Source organism: Parasteatoda tepidariorum, chromosome 2 (assembly GCF_043381705.1).
Source record: "Parasteatoda tepidariorum isolate YZ-2023 chromosome 2, CAS_Ptep_4.0, whole genome shotgun sequence".
Classification (NCBI taxonomy): Eukaryota; Metazoa; Arthropoda; class Arachnida; order Araneae; family Theridiidae; genus Parasteatoda; species Parasteatoda tepidariorum.
The window spans coordinates 104,070,821-104,083,855 of record NC_092205.1 but is presented as its reverse complement, the minus strand read 5'-3'; the positions used below and the strand labels follow the sequence as shown (position 1 = coordinate 104,083,855).

General features: G+C 29.2%; 1 protein-coding gene across 3 annotated transcripts in view; it reads left to right on the top strand.

The window, feature by feature from the left end:
* The window catches only part of LOC107437418 (serine/threonine-protein kinase Smg1), a 174,688-nt gene that overhangs the window by 6,277 nt on the left and 155,376 nt on the right, over window positions 1-13,035 (top strand). For all 3 annotated transcript variants that reach the window (XM_043051732.2, XM_043051731.2, XM_043051733.2), the window contains exons 4-8: window positions 7,056-7,133; window positions 8,643-8,724; window positions 9,474-9,521; window positions 9,608-9,733; window positions 11,622-11,792. In XM_043051732.2, the coding sequence (XP_042907666.1) occupies window positions 7,056-7,133; window positions 8,643-8,724; window positions 9,474-9,521; window positions 9,608-9,733; window positions 11,622-11,792 (505 nt within the window). The remainder of the gene's footprint in view (window positions 1-7,055; window positions 7,134-8,642; window positions 8,725-9,473; window positions 9,522-9,607; window positions 9,734-11,621; window positions 11,793-13,035) is intronic.

Genomic DNA, 13,035 nt, shown 5'->3' with positions numbered 1-13,035 from the left:
GCTACTGAAATTTTTTTTTTTATTTTTTATTATTTTTTCCATTCATCAGTTTTAATAAAAATAGAATAGAAATACAGTTGTAAACTGAAAAGTAGCAGCTCTGAATAAACAAACTTAATTTCACAAATCATTTGTTTTTTTAACTTTTCAAACATAATGTATACATATTGTGTTAGGTTTTATTAGCAGATATTGTAAGTATAATTTGTCAAATATTTTCAAATTCATTACTTATTTGATTGCTAATTTTTATATTGGTTTGCTTTTCTATTTATTATGAAAAAAATTATATTCAATACTAAGTTTTATGTGCATTAATTAGTGAATTTGATACTTTAATATGTTATTCAGATTTCTCTAGTAATTAAAGGCATTTCTTATACTATATTTTCTTGGGAATCTTCATATTTTCTTATACCATATTCTTGCTCTTACACTTTCTTTTGTTCCTATTTACATTTTGAAAAATCAAAATAGAAAAGAAAAAAAATTTAAAACATTTCAAACAAGCTATAATTAATTATACACCGATAGTGTAATTTTGCTAACACAGCAACTAAACTAAATTTTAACTCTGAAATTTAAAATAATAATTAAGTTTTTTATGAAATACTTTGTAAATTTTAAAATCAGTGATTTATTTAAACATGATTTAAATTGTAATTTAAATAAAGCTATTCTAAGTCAATGGACAATGCATCTGCTTAAGCTTAGTCAGAAAGATTTGATCACTGTTAGACAGGGTTGGAAAAAGAAGTTTTTTTTTCAAATTATGTATGGCAATAGGTTGGGTATCAATGCATTAAACATAAATATGTTTGTGTTAGACCTACTGTTTGTCTACGATAGGTACTCTGTCCGCCACAAAGTCTGCGGCAGTCTGGTGCTATGGAAACAAGAAGAGAGCATTTTAGGGAGGGTGGCTTCGATGAAGAGGTCTCCTTTTCTTTCGCCTTCGATGATAGCTTGTATGGGGAGTATACCAGATTGGCTGACTCAGCCACCAGTAGGAGACTTATTTAATCTGATTCAAGAACTTTTTTAAGATTCGCATGAATATTTCTTTCTTACTTAAAATAATTCTCTCGATTCAATCAGTTGTTATTTTTTAAATACAAAGGAAAAAAAGTGAACAAANAATTGCAATTTGTGAAAATTAGGCATATTAACAAAATTTACATTTTATGGATATATTTTAAAGAAAATAAAGCTTGGTTAGTCTTAGGTATCTGTAAAATATTGTTCTACAATAGATTTTATTATGTTCAAAATACATTACTGATATTCTTAAGTAAGAACATAGAAAATTTGATTTTTAAATTGAAACAGATATGTTAAATAGATATATTTTGATAATTTATCTAATTATATACATTTCCTGTAACTTAAAATTTGATCTAACATATCTAACATATTAAAAAAAGTATTTATATTTTAAAAACCGTGCAATTACACAAACTTTATCAATTATTTACTATGCTTGTTTAATGTAATATGCATTACTCATTCATTCAGTTTCATTAATTCTAATTCATTTGTCATGAAAAGTTTCACTGATGCTACACGGTGCGCCTCAACCAAAGTTAAATAAAATTCTCTTACACCTAGAAAATTAGAAGAGACTCTGAATTTACAATGTAAACGGATAATAAAAATCAAAAAAATAAAATAATCTGTGGAGAGATTTTTTAAAAAATCCACTTTGAACATTTTTGCGCACGATTTTGGAAAATTTGGCTTTGTTTTATATCAATAGAAAGGAAAGAAACGATATAATAATGATTTTTCAGTTGTAATTCTATTAAACTTTTATTATTTGAACATTTTACTGCTGATAAAATATGAAAATGTAACATAATTTAATTATAATTACATCAATTTAAACATGTGAAGCATTGTATCTACAAACAGCGCTCGAAAGGTGCTTAGTATAACCCGGGTGATTTGCAGCAACCTTATTAATTTCCCAAGAAGACATTAAGAAATCAAAATGTACGGACTCCATCGCCTGCTCCCAAAAAAATATTAATCCTTCACCGTTTTTGTCACAGAACTGTTCAATGTGAAAAAAAACTGCATGAACCTTTGGTGTGACGCTGACACCTAAGTCCATGTAGCTCTTTTTGAAAGCTTCTATACATGCTTTGTAATTTTGGTTAAGATTATTTCCGAAGCATGCAGAAACCACTTTTTTGAAGTCGTCAAATACTTTAACGTACTTCAGTATTACTAGATTTTTAAACTGGTGCAGAAGTTCTTCTTTATCCAATTTTTTTGCATGCATTTCCTTTAAACCCAGAACATCCTCGTCTGATTTCATGCTGAACGTGACAAGCTTTTGTACATGTCAGCGATTCATTTTCACACTCTTTCAATATATGCGTGAAAACAGTGTTAACAACACCGAGCATAAGGTGTAATTCTGGCGGTGGAATAATGTCTAGGAATGTTTTGCCTCCAACAGTTGCAATTAGAGGTGGATGAATGCAATTGAAATAATCTTTCGCTTTGTTTTTTTAACCTTTTCCTTCAATCAGCCAACTTGTATAATACGATGAAACATTTTCGGGGGATCTCAATCCGCCACAGCTGCTTAGCTCATCTTTCTTGGCATAACAATAAGTGCATGGATATGCGCTGCTGTGCGACATTACACCTGCTAAGATATTCACTAACTTCAAATCGGTCGCAATTGTGCCGTGGAAAGGAGTTATATTCAACGTTGAAATGAGTTGATCTACATTCTTATAATTTTCTTGTGACCTCGGAACGACTGCTAGAATGACTAGTCGTTTAACTCCAGAATCCTTCAATTTTCTTGCAGCTATCCCCTCATCATACTTAGCACGCTTACTGCTGCACTCGAAGTCCAACTCATTTGATTGTACAGAAAGACATATTTTTAAAAATCCACCTCCTCCATCAATACCCATTTTTAAGTGAACATCCAGTACATCTTGTTTATTTTTCACATGCTGAACAAAAGTAGGAACATCTTTGCAGTAAACTCCAAGCGCAGGAGCATCCGAGACTTCATCGCCCTTTATACAAACGAAAGGAAATTCCTTAAAATCAAAATAATCGTCGATGGAAAGAGCTGTGATATTAAGTTTTGTTTTTTATCCTGGTTCAAATGCTTTTCTACTTAGTGTACACACACGAATGATGGAAGCTGCCATTTTTAAGGTCACAGTGCTTGTGCTAATTTCACAGTGCACTAAAGTCGATTTAAGTTTTTATTATTTTTGTTTTTTAAATAGTGGTTCATCGACTATAATTAACAATTAAAAACTTCTAATAATTACAAACTTTATTGTAAACGGTTATTATAAATATTTAATAAAAATATGTCATTTTTTTCTTCTATTTATAAGTATAAAATAATGCTAACATTTTTGAAATATCGTACTTCGTGAGCAAAAATGTTCAAAGTGGATTTTTTTAAAAATCTCTCCACAGATTATTTTAATTTTTTGATTTTTATTATCATGGAACATTGTAAATTCAGAATCTCTTCTAATTTTCTAGGTGTAAGAGCATTTTATTTAATTTCAGTTAAGACGCACCGTGGCTAGTTTTAAATGTTGGCTAGTATCCTGTGTCAATTGGATTTTTTTTTTTTTGGTCAATTGGAATTTTTTAAAGTAATTTGAAACAGCAATGTAACTATCAACCATTCGTATTATTAGCTGATAAATTTAATAAATAATTTTTTGTTGTTGTGAAATAAGCATAATGATTAAAAAATATACAATTTCTGCTTCTACGTAATTGTAAAATCTGGTTGACATGTACTTTAGCGTATAACAATATCGAATAGGTCCTTGAAAAATTTGATTTTAGGTTCTTGAAAGTCATTGAAAAGTCCTTGAATTTTTTTTTAAAAGTTTGAGTGAGAACCCTGTGAAATTATAAGTTTTTTTTGCTTAAATTACGTTTTCTTATTCATATTTTATTGTAACCTGTACAGTTTTTTTTCACTATTTATTAAAAACAGTTTTTATTAGCAAATTTATTTTTTTCTTAATAACCAATTTACTATGTATGATAAATTTATAGATGAGTTATTTATTAATAAAACATTGAGCTGCTTTAAACAATTTTATACAATTTCCATACATATTCTATACATNTGTTCAATGTTTGTGCGACCTTCATGGAGATGCTTGTGCCACTCGTACACAGCCTAGACTGATTATTCCAGCAGATTATGGCAGTAAAGTTCCTACAAATATTAGGCAAAAGTTTCTAAATATTTTCATTGATGAATTTTTGAAGTTTACCTCTAATGAAGAAGTTTGTATATTTTATCTATTATACGAGCCTTTTTTTCATGGCATTGTTTCCGTATACTTTTTTTAGCAACTTGAGAATCTCAGAGGGAGATTTCTTGAACAAAATGCAGAATTAGATGTTTGCACGCTGCTCTAAAGATGACATTTCAAAGTTTGGCAAATGGCAAATTCTGTTTGACAGAAATTATCTGCAGCTAATGTTGGCTGTACCAGAGAAAAATTCCAAATGGCTGTGGGTTTTTTATGTGCTGCCTACCTCTGAAAAAAGTATTTCTCCTCCAGCAAACACCTGCATGAATGTAGGCGACCATTCTGAGAATTTAGACTCTATCTCGTATTTTAAATATCTTTTTTTATTGTATACTTTATGAAAACTTTGTGCCAATATATTCATGGAATAAAACTGTTTTCATCTTATCATTGGAATAGTAAGATATATATACAGTGAAACCTCCGATAAGCGGACATTCATGGGACCAAAAATTTTGTCCATTTAGGAGAGTTGTCCGTTTATGGGAAGGGTACCCTAATAATGAACTTCAACACCATAAATTGTTTCTAGAATATTTTCAAAGATAAAGAAATAAATAATTTACAATAACTATCTACAAGAATATTTATTTGAAGTTTAAAAAAATAAAAAGGATTTATAAAAGAAATTTGATATAAATACATAATTCTAGATGTAGCTACAGATAAATGAATATTATTTTCCCGTTAATCGAGATACTCAAGTGAGACATATACTGAATAGGAGCTTTTAGTCCTAAGCCGGTTTCAATTATTAGGTTTAGATCCCCTAACACTTACCTATCATTTGATAGGAAACTTTATTCATTCCTCTTTGAAAGTAAACCTCCCATAAGTCACAGAAAAAGAAAGCAATACCTGTTAAGTCATGAGGCCCTATGGAGTTGATTATTCACAATTGATCATCTATCAGGTGTCTGAATAAATGTTTAATTTATATGAACACTTCAAAGACTATACTTCTATTCTCTTTTTTACAACAGCTGTATTAAATACAGTCTTCAAATTGATAAAAAAAAAGAGTAAGAAATTTTCAATAGAGAAGAAGCATTGAGAGCATTTAAGACGTCATTTAAACTTGAGGGGTCTCATAATCTGTGTCGTCCAGATGTAAAGATCAAAAGATGCCGCTCTCTGAATTATTTCACAAGAACAGTATCATTTTCTCTCCTTTCTTTACAAAAACAACGAAAGGTGACAGACGAAAGATCGATTCTTTAGTAGCGAAATAGCTTAACACTATTTTTAGTTATGGATAAAGCAAAAGATTTACATGCTTTAAAAATGGTGAAAAGTTGCATATTTTTTTTCTTGCAATTTAAAGCAGAAATAGTTTTTTTAAAATTTTTTTCAAATTTAGAAAAAGTGGTGTCCATTTTGAAGAGATGGAAAATAACACTTCAGGGTACGGGAGTGTCCTCTTTGTAGAGAACGTACATAATAGTTTGTTCATAGAAGATTCCCAGGGAATTGAAAACATGTCCGTATTGAGAGACGTCTGTTTTGCAGGATTGACCATAACAGGAGGTTCACTGTGTATGTATAGATATATTTATGAATATATATGTATATATAACTTGCATATTGCAGAAATTTGCAATAAATTCAAAAATCCTAGCTTACCTGTTGATTTTTTAAAATTTTATAAATTTTATGTTTTTTAAATTTTATCTTCTGATTTTTTTAAGTTTTATATATATTTCCTATTGTGCCATTGGAAAGGGAAAAAAAATCACCAAAACTTGCTGAATGTTTGGGACAAGATCTGATTTAAATTTTATTTGGAACACAGCTAATAGAATAATAGCATTTTCAAATTTAAGACTATTTTTAAAAGGAGAACAATTGATAAGTTTTGCTCTAAATGAGTTTAAAATAAAATTGTACTTTAAAATGTTAGTTTTTAGGAAAAAAAATCTAACAAAAAAGTATATAAAGCATTTTTCAAACTCTTCATTAACTAATTGTTAGGTTATTTAGTTAGCTATCATCAGAGCTCATTCTAGACAGAAAAAAGAGCAGGGTGCAAACGTTTAAAAAAAGGGCATTATTATTCTAAAAGGGCAATAATTTCTTTCTATGGGCTTTTCACGTTCTATGAAAAAACATTGTCAATTAGTGAAAGAATTTTTTTTTATTTTACTAACAATAGCAAAGCAATCATATTTACTCATTTTTATTAATAAATTAACATATATATCGAGTTATTGAGCTAATTAACTTAGTAATTTATTTAAAATGCTTGCATATATTAATAAAATAATAAATGTATGTTTTTAAGTGTCTGTAGTTATGATTTAATAATTAAATTGATTAATAATAACTATGATTTAATGATAGTGGAAGCAACTGCAAACTTTCTAAGACAAGTGCAACAAGGGGGTGTGATGGCTATTTTTTTTCCCCATATAAATCTATGTATTGACAGCAATGACAAACTAAATAAAAATAGTTGAAAATTTAAGAAATCCATTGTACAGTTTGGAGAAAAAATAAAGAAGGATTGAGGAAAGAAAGGGTTTAGAGTCTATTACATCAGGGGCAACAGGGTGGATTCTTTTGACTAAAAGGGCAACAGGGTGGATTCTGTTGACTAAAAGGGCAACAGGGTGCTGCGCCCTGTTTACCTTGCCTAGAATGAGCTCTGCTATCATATTGCTTATATAATTAATGAATAAGAAGATAATCATATTGTTAACTCTGGTTAAGATTTTTATTTTCTTCTTTTAGGTTGAATGCAGAATTAAAATATGAACTAGTTTTAATGATTGGTACTTTCTGTGCAGTTTTAGGATCAAAAGCCAAAAGGTAATCTATTAATGTTCGTCTCATTATTATTTTTTTATTTGTAATATATCTAGTTGAACATTTTATGATATTTCGGAATTTTATTTTATTACTCTATTATTCTTTTTTTAAAATCAAATGCGGTGCATCTGTTACTAAAATTAGCATTCTTTACATTATAATATAATACTATTGCCATTTCTATATGTTGCTGAGATGAACTTTAAGGTCGCTTTTTTTAATAATTTAGCTAAGTTTGTAGTGTAATGTTTTTGTGAAGTCTTTAATTTATATTTTCTATAAAAAATAGGCAACCCTCCCTTCTCAAAGGTTGATTTTAAACTTGTTTAGAGCTTCAGTTTGTCTATGCATAATATTATTTACATTTAGCAAAATGTTGCCAATGTCGTATTTTAGACAATTCATCTAAAATAAATAGGTTTTTAATTTTATACAGCTAACAATCTACTGGAGATAAAATATTTTTTTCAAGCATAGTTTTGATACATCGATTTTGCATTTTTCCTTAACACTAAACATACCATAACCGTTCAAATGACCATTTAAGAACTTATGCACAAAAAATGTACTTATCATCTTATCGTTTTTGCACATTTAACTTTAATACTTTTTCTAACAATTATATACAATTAATATTGTATTATTATTATTTTTTGTATTTTGTTTGTTTCGTATGATACTTGTTGTATACCTATTTCCACCACAACTGGTAATTTGACCAGGAGAACAATTTATAGCATTATAAGGTTATTGGATCAGAAATGACGATGTAATGCATGTTTAACGTATTGCATTTGATGAGTTGCACATTTCTGCAAAGACTGATGCGTAGTTAGTTCAATCAGAATAACTGTGACTGCAAATTTCAAGAAAGTACCTAACGTTTTAGAATCGCACTTTTGTGTCAGAAAAAGTGACAAAAACTAAATGTTTTGGTAAGTAGCTTATATTTTATTTTGATAGCATTTACCTCATTTCTAACCAACTTTTAGTTTTTACCCAGAAAAATATCAAAACAATCAAGACAGCAGATTTTAAAAGAAATAATATTAATTATAAGAATAATTATTCAAATTATAATTCTTATATATTCTTATAATTATAACAATAATTATAAAAATGGTAGAAATAATAATAATTAGAAGAAATATGTTTGCGGAAAATGTACTATAGAAACACCCTGTATATGTAAAAAATGCGGTGAGCAATGAATTAAAAATTCTTATTTTATGTGTTGATAATACATAAAAATCAGCAATATACAATTTTGTTTAATTATAATAAAGTTTTTTTAGTTTATTTCCTCCCTAACATCTGTATTTTATACATTCAATGAAGAAACATAAAGTCTGGTCATTTGACCGGCTATGATAGAAATAGGTATAGATTAAGTGTTGGTATGTTTAGTGTTAATTGTGTTGTATTTGTATTGTGTTGTTAATTGTGCATATTGTTTTGCTTTTTGTAAATGCTTATATGTGGTGTGGTAAATATTTTTTTTCTCTGCAGTCTTTTGGATTCACTATTCACGGTTATAAATAATGCTAAAAGCGAAGAAATAAAGATTATCATTTTGAAGAGCATTCTTGAGGTACATATATTTTGTAGTACTATTTGTAAATCTAAAAATAAAATAATTTAGTTCGTGACCTATATAAATGTTCCTTTTTTTTCAACTGTTGAAAATATTATATCTTATTCATGGCAAGAGTACATGTTCATTTTTAGAAGTTCATTTGTTATTTCAGTGCAAAACCCTCATTTAGGTTAGAAAGTACCCTATTAAAAATTAAACCACTATTTCTGAATGAATTATGACACACAATGAGTTACTAAATTTAAATTTTCGCTCAGTGATGACATTTAAAGATTGTCAGCCTAATGAGTGAAAACTTTTGACATAATCTCATAGAGAGTGAATTGTTCTTTAAACCGATTCGATGATTTTGGAGATTGAATCTGACGGAATAGATTTTGTGTGGTAAATAAAAGAATGACCAAAAAATATAGTATTTTGACAGTAATAAGAATGTTCCTACATAGTAATGTTCATTTGGTATGGTGATAGAGGAAGGTAACCGGATTACATTAAATAACTTAGACATAAATGACTACCATAGACATTTTTCAAAAAACTAAGAAAGGCACAGCTGTGTCTTTCTAAGAATATTTTTTCCTTTATCAAATTATATATTTTTTATCATGAAATAAATAATAGCCAATTTAATTTTCTTGTGAGGATTGTATTTGATTTTAGATTTTAAAATATACTCGTGAGTTTTCTCTGCATTGTGACTTTATTAGTTGACTATTGTATAGACAAATAAATGTATATTTCAGGCATTAAAAATAGATGGGGAGAAAAGGAATCTATCCGAGCACGTAGCAGTAAGTATGCAGTATATAATTTAAATCTAATGGATCCTTTTACAATATATATATATATAATTTTTTTCTTCTTCTTCTTATTCCAGTCAATCATGGGAAAGCTGCAATCCAGTTTAGAAATAGCAGACATGCCCGAAATATTTATAGCCATCATGAATGTTGTGACTGAAATTTCAATTTCATATTCTAATGTCTTCTCTAAACATTTTAGTGTAAGGTTTTTCTATATTAATCTCATATGCTGTTTTAATATACCCTTTTACTTAATACCCTAACTTATTACACAATGCTTTTTTAAATTTAATGTTGTGTTTTTTTTTTTGGAGAAAATAGTAACTTTGTAAAGTCATGAAAAATTCATGGAATTAGTCATGGATTTGAAAATCTAAAATGTAGCAGGTACCCTGAAAATTTCACAGTTACTTTTTTGTATTTTTTAATTTAGTTTAGAATAGCTTCTTATTCTGTTAACAAACTGGTTAAAACTCTTATGAATACACTTTTATGAATAAATGTTATAAAACGAGTCCCCACTCATTATTGAAAAAAAGAAGAAAAAACCTATTTAAATCTGATTGCTTTAATTTTGAGGTGCAAGTAGATCAGTAAACATTCTCGACAGATGGAATATTTATTGATCAATCATGTGAAGTGGTTATTTTCTGTCAAACGTTGTAAGATATAACCAAATTTTTTTTTTTTTTTTAAATCACTAGGTTCTTGATTAATTGTGCACTAGGTCTTGATTAATTGTGCACTTATTTCAATCTAAGGACGGAAAGGACCTGTTGAATTGGAAACAACACTTTATTAAATTTTCTGAAGCTGATTGAAAAGTTATTAGGGCATTATTCACAAATCTTTATCCACAGGGTGCGTAGCATTTTTAAAAAGTGCTTATTTTCGATTTTTAAAAGCCCTTAAAGGTGTGTGGGGAAAGTAGATATCGACAATGTCAACTTTCATCTATGAAAAGGTACCTCGACATAGAGTTGAGTTACCATGTCTTATATACTAGTGAATTGTAGTTGTAATTTTGTAGTGGTAGATACGCTACAGTACTCCCCCACCAGAATTATAGCTGTGATAGAATTCGATACATGGATACCACTAGTTGAGTCATTGCTGTTTTTGTGCGAAGCCGGGAGAGCTGTATTAATATCACCGAACTTTTTGCGTGCTGAATGTGAGAGGTGTATTAACTTCACGGTCGTAGTCGTTCCTGTGTTGCCCTTAGCAGTCGAGTGTATGCCGGCCGACATTGTGTGTGATCGAGACTTGACTGAGTAGCAACAGTTCGAGGAGGTGGATATTGTCGCTGTCACAAGTAGCTAGTCAACTGTTCAATGTGGACCATCCATGGAAGTGGGGGTTACTGTCAAGATAGGCATGTTCATATTGAAGTGGGCGTTTCTGCCAACATAGGTGTGTTCACATCATGTCCGGGTCACCAATGTGAGGAAAGTAGATATCGACAATGTCAACTTTCATCTATGAAAAGGTACCTCGACATAGAGTTGAGTTAACATGTCTTATATACTAGTGAATTGTAGTTGTAATTTTGTAGTGGTAGATACGCTACAGGTGCTTTTTTCATTGGACGTTTTTAAAAAGTGCTTAATTTTCCCATTTTCAAAATGAGATTTTTCCTGTAACATGTTGATTTTAGCTACAAATTATGCAAAAAGACGCAGCTCACATTTTTCTATTCAACGTTTTCACAACTCGTTCAACCCCAATCTATTTTGGCATATTGTCAGTCCGTAGTGTATGAAAACGCCATTCGTTTGGTCAAAAACAATGCCAAAAGTTATTATTATTTTTTTTGACATGATGGTTGAAACAAGATAAAACCGTCAATTATTAAAAAAACTTTTCAACCCTGTCCAGTTATACTTTTTTAAAGTGCTTAAAAATATCTTTTGAGTGCTTAAAATGTGCTTATTTTTTGTTGTTGAATAATTTGGCTACGCACCCTGTTCCAGTGTTCTATGCTATGTAAATAAAAGTTATTATATTCTCGATATATAATTCATTCCTTTCTCAATGTATATACAGATATTGTTTTACCCATATTGATAATATTTTTTTCTATTTAAGGACACTGTTGATATTCTTATTGGATGGCACATTGATGCTACCCAGCAGCAGTCTGTGATAGAATTTACTTCCAATACTCTTATTGGATTTCAACACTTTTGGATATCTGACATTAATTTTACATTCACATTATTAGGACAATTTTTGGAGGATATGGAGTCATATGCTCTGGTATAAATAGTTCTAGTCTTTGATTCTAATTTTATGATTTAACAAGTAGTTATTTATATTACTTTTGCAATTGAACATAATTGTTATGCATAAACAAAAAAGCTGAGTACAGGGTATCCGCGTACCTGGAAAGTCATGAATTTCGGTATTGAACAAAATTTGTCATGAAATGTCCCGATTTAAACTATTTTTTAAAAAAAAAAAAATCATGGAAAGTCATGGATTTAGGGCGCTGAAAAATTTTATTTTTAAAATGGAATTCCCCCCTCCCCCCATTCTGAATTTGTAACAAAATCCCTACTCAGAGTCAAATTTTATTGAAATATAAAAAGTTTTTATCATGTTCTTTAAAAATTATGTTCTTTCAAAAAATTAAAGATAAAACATAATTTTTAGAGCGAAATCTTTTTAACTTCTGGGATTTCAGAATTATTGTTGTTATTTTTATCTTTTTATTTTTTCAATTTAAAATTATAGCTGAAGCAAGCCAGTCATTGGCAATTTTTTTAAAATCCGAAATGAGAACAGAAAAATCAGGAGTATTTCTTTTCTTTCTGATGAATGAGAAATGTATCTTTAGAATATAATTCTGCAGGAAAAAAGAAAAAAAAATATTTGCTCAGCTATTTTATTGCTTCAACTCTTTCTTTACTCTGTTTTTTAAGTTTGAAATCAATAAATATGAAGATGCAGAGTATAACAGTATTGGTTATACCTATCATTTCAATTAATGTTATTATTATGCTTTTTAAATTTATTATTCTATTTTTGTCGGAGAAAATAGTAACTTCGTTAAATCATGAAAAGATGTTGGAATTAGTCATGAATTTGAAAATCTAAAATGTAGCAGATACCCTATGAGTAGCTTTTTTTAAAATTTGAAAAAGGTTCCGCAAAATGCAGTAGGTTAGGGTTCTGCAATTTTGATACATTATGTGGTCAGCATTGCATACTTCCAAATGATCTTAACCTTGTGTCATCTTATTTTACACGTATGCATCTCAATGCTTTTGTTTCTCTTTTTACTGCCTGATTATAATAATAATTGAAAATATTAGCTTCTAATATTTTCAGCCCATGCCTCGCTGCTTCTAATTAGCAAAGAAGCGAATGTAAGTGCTAAAATAATTTCACATGTTCATTTTTCATCATTTATGTTTGTGTATGACACTTTGCCAAATTCCTGTTGATTGTTGCAATTCGAATTTTAGAAAGTTCGTGTAGTATTTAATTATTGGAAGCA